The sequence below is a fragment of the Dysidea avara genome, chromosome 11, assembly GCF_963678975.1.
Source record: "Dysidea avara chromosome 11, odDysAvar1.4, whole genome shotgun sequence".
NCBI lineage: Eukaryota > Metazoa > Porifera > Demospongiae > Dictyoceratida > Dysideidae > Dysidea > Dysidea avara.
The window spans coordinates 6,704,783-6,708,745 of NC_089282.1; the positions used below are offsets into that span (position 1 = coordinate 6,704,783).

General features: G+C 37.2%; 1 protein-coding gene across 2 annotated transcripts; it reads left to right on the forward strand.

Annotated features, from left to right (window-relative positions):
* The first annotated feature begins 284 nt into the window (after positions 1-284).
* LOC136239258 (uncharacterized) lies at positions 285-2,880 on the forward strand. 2 transcript variants are annotated; one of them, XM_066029991.1, is made up of 6 exons: positions 285-854; positions 988-1,074; positions 1,127-1,228; positions 1,383-1,443; positions 1,668-1,886; positions 2,661-2,880. In XM_066029991.1, the coding sequence occupies exons 3-6, from the start codon at positions 1,203-1,205 to the stop codon at positions 2,721-2,723; spliced, it is 369 nt and encodes a 122-aa protein (XP_065886063.1). In that variant the 5' UTR covers positions 285-854; positions 988-1,074; positions 1,127-1,202; the 3' UTR covers positions 2,724-2,880. The 2 variants fall into 2 exon arrangements, with proteins under 2 accessions (XP_065886063.1, XP_065886062.1); XM_066029990.1 differs by having other exon boundaries at positions 286-854; positions 988-1,228.
* The last annotated feature ends 1,083 nt before the right edge of the window (positions 2,881-3,963 follow it).

Sequence of the window (3,963 nt, forward strand, 5' to 3'; positions counted from 1 at the left end):
TACTGGCCGGCACCTCTCTAGCAAATTTGGTTGCAATCGGGTAAGGGATCACAGAGCTACATAGGTGTGAAAATTGCGTTTTCTTTCTTCCTGTTAATATACTCACGGGTGGCACGCCGGCTTCTTGGGCCGCACGACACACTACCGTGTGTCTTGATTTCATATAAAACATAAATAGAATCTATTTTATAACTGTTACACTACAATGTCACTGCATGCGGACAGAGACAGGCTAAGCCGGCCTGTTAAGAGTGCCGTAGGCACAGCAGTGGAGGTTACAGTAACAGGAAAGTTGTCCTTGTGAGGTATAACGCCACTCCAATTGGTAATTATGTTTCTGGTCCACCGCCCGCATCTTTTTTTACAGAAAGTGAAGTTTCAGAAATGCGTGGGAATATGCCCGCATCAGATTTTCGACAAAGCTGGATTTCAGAAACAAATATTGGGCTGCTACAAACATGCTAAATCTAACTGCTTACGTGTTACTATACATCTTTTATCAGTGAAAACCTGCAAGAAATGAGCATAGTGCTTTGTACGGATCGATATACTCTAATAAAACAGTCAGAAAATCGCAAAAAAATACTCTAATTGAGCAGTCACTTCATTATTGCTTTGTTGCTGAATTCCGCCCGCCCACACCTAAAACTAAACTCCAGATGACCAGAAACATAAAAACAAATTGGAGTGGCCTAATATACAGAGAATTCCCTTTGGGACAATGTGTGATTGTGTTTTGGTACTTGTAATGTTGTATAACCTGGTTTATCATTTAGATCATTACAAGCCCCCCACCTGATGGTGGTTTTGAATTTTTCACTCCTCCAAAAAATCATACCTATAAGACCAGTAAGGTAACGTTAAATGTTGTTTGTGACTCCTAGTCTCTATGTGACTCTTAGTCTGTACGTATGTGTATGAATGTCAGAATGTATGTATGATATGTACAAATATTTACTCACATTAATTTGTACTTTATTTATTTAGAGACTGGTACCCTACAGTAGCAGTGGCACCAGCTCTGAAAGTAGTACTAGTACATCTGAGGAAGATAGTAGCTGTTCTAAGGAATCGGTAGTGTCTGTATTTGTGTATTGTATGTATTTATCACACTTATGTGCTACAGGATGGTGATGTTGACTGTTCCATAGCGTCTGGATTATTGCATAATACTGTTGCCAGCAATTGCAAGCCAAATATCAATGATGAAGATACACAAACTAGAATGGTAATAATACATTGTGTGTGTGTAGTGTGTGTGTGTGCCTCAGAAGAGAGTACAGATAGGAGCTGTTCTAAGGAATCAGTAATGTATATTGTTTGTGTCTGTATTTATCTGTGAAGTATGTATTGTATGTATTTATCACACTTATGTGCTACAGGACTGATGATGATGTTGACTGTTCCGTAGTGCCTAATGATGAAGATACCCAAACTGGAATGGTAATAATACATTATTTGTGTGTGCATCGTGTGCCTCAGAAGAGAGTACAGCTAGTATAGCTGTTCTAAGGAATCAGTAATGTATATTGTTTGTTTCTGTACACATTTATGTACTAACTCCTAGTCTCTATGTGACTCTTAGTCTGTCCGTATGTATATGAATGTAATGTATGTATGATATGTACAAATATTTACTCACATTAATTTTTACTTTATTTATTTAGAGACTGGTACCCTGCAGTGGCACCAGCTCTGAAAGTAGTACTAGTACATCTGAGGAAGATAGTAGCTGTTCTAAGGAATCGGTAATGTCTGTATTTAGTATTTATCACACTTATGTGCTACAGGATGGTGATGTTGAGTGTTCCATAGTGCCTGGATTATTGCATAATACTGTTGCCAGCAATTGCAAGCCAAATGATGAAGATGCACAAACTGGAATGGTAATAATACATAGTGTGTGTGTGTGTAGTGTGTGTGTGCAGATGGCGTGTGTGTGTATGTGTTTGTGTAGTGTGTACTGGTTGCAGGTTTTCATGCACAGTACAGGTTTGTTCTTACAATTATACATAAGGCATAAAAGTATTACTTGGAAGTTTTGGTTCATTTTTGAATACTTGGATGTATGGCCATTTGCATGTTGTGTGTGGTAAAACATTTTCCCACTTGGTACCACGCGCCCCAGCTAAATCAATTTTTTCCCCGAGACCCTGGGTACTTGGGGATCATGTGCACATTCATTAGTGAGGCTGATAGGTTCCCGGGTAATGGAACAGTCTGGTGGTAATAGGGCCACCCAATTTTTAATTCAGAAGGTTGCTATTGATGTTCAACATGGCAATGCTGCTTCTGTAATGGCAACAATTCCATCATCACAGGATTGGGCAGAGTTTTTCCTTCTGCCCACTGTTTGAGCATGAAGACCCTTTCTTTTATTATTGAAATTCCATAGCAACTTTTGAAGGCGTTTTGGCTTGATCTGAAAGCTTCTTTGAGCTTAGTTTTACCTAACCATTAGTGCTTCATCTTCATCTGGGAAAATTGAGGCTGGTTTTTTGGTGATGTTGTTTTGTGGGCCACACCTACTCCTTTGTGGTCCCTAATATACAGTACTATCATACTGTATGATTCACTATTGTGGTTTATGATAAGATGTGTATCATCTACATAATCCTAACTTTTGATGTAGTCACTATTATATTAGTATCCTCTTGCAGATGATAGATATGATAAAAAACGTTTACTGTGGAGCACAGCCTAGGAGAATTGATGGTTTATAGTGCAGACAAGGAATGATCTTAATTAATTGACACATCTATACTGATGTGATACACTCCAAACTAAAGCTGTTAGACATAATGATTGTAGTAATTGATAATGTAATGTATAGGTACCATGGTTTGTGGATATATGTATGTATAAAAATATTTAATTTTAACTTTACATTATGGGAATGCAAATATATAGTGGTTTTATCACTATTAATACTGCAAAATTGACATGAATACACTCAAATCTATAGGAAAATAAGTTGTGCATTAATCGTACAAGCTTAAGATTGCAAATGGAGATGAGTACTGAGGTAGTAGCAATGAGACTGTTGTTGTTGTTTTTTCAGTACAACAACAGTACATGCATGGCTCATAGCTACATGGCTATGCAGTCCATCTTCAAGTAAACTAGCTTGAAGCAAACTAGACAGTACTAGTGTTTCAAGCAGTAGACATACACTACATTATGGGCATATACTTTATTACAGAATTCTGTGTACAAATGTTGTTAGAAACTTGTATTGTGTTGTAACTGTAAACAAGTACATGTAATTGACCTTTATTAGATCTTGTTGTAACACTAAACCTGTAAAATAACAAACAGGTCATGTTTACTGTTCTAGTACTTGTATGTTCAGTAGTTAAGGCATGTCACAACAAGCCACAAATGAACTGAGTTGCAAATGATGTGTATGGGCAGGTAGAATTCTAGGAAAATGGAGATTGGGAATAGTAATTACCAGCAGAAAATTCTGATAAATGTCGTAATGTCAATAATATACAGTAGCACAATACTTCTTTGTAGCATAGAAACACTCTAATAGAGCAGTCAAGAAAGTCTTGTTAACTATCCCACCATTCGGGATCTGTCTGTGAATTTGATGGACTGTAACTGGATACTATAGATTATAGTTAACACTTAAAGTTAGTTGGGTGTATGACAGCTGCAGTGTGACTGTCAAGCTCTCCAGGCTAAGGACACTATACTATGAACAGTCATGGGGTCTCCTCATTGGAGCTGTCATGTGATCTGTTGATGAAACATGACAAAGAGGTACTGACTGTATGTAATTATTTTATTGAAGGTTTTAGTTGCTAGCATTTTGTTGGGATATTTGTGAGAAAATTGATCAAGAGTGCATATAATCTGAGCTGAAAATGTAATTTCACTAAATTTTAGAGCCCCAACTGCAGAATCAGGGTACTTGCTTGTTCTCTTATGGTTATGATCATGATTTTTTTTTGATTT

Excerpts from the sequence above, each read along its gene's own strand:
- LOC136239258 (XM_066029991.1), top strand. The coding sequence starts at position 1,203 with ATGATGAAGATACACAAACTAGAATG. Across the intron at positions 1,229-1,382 it reads AAGATACACAAACTAGAATG|GACTGATGATGATGTTGACT; the intron begins GTAATAATACAT and ends TATGTGCTACAG. Across the intron at positions 1,444-1,667 it reads AAGATACCCAAACTGGAATG|AGACTGGTACCCTGCAGTGG; the intron begins GTAATAATACAT and ends TTATTTATTTAG.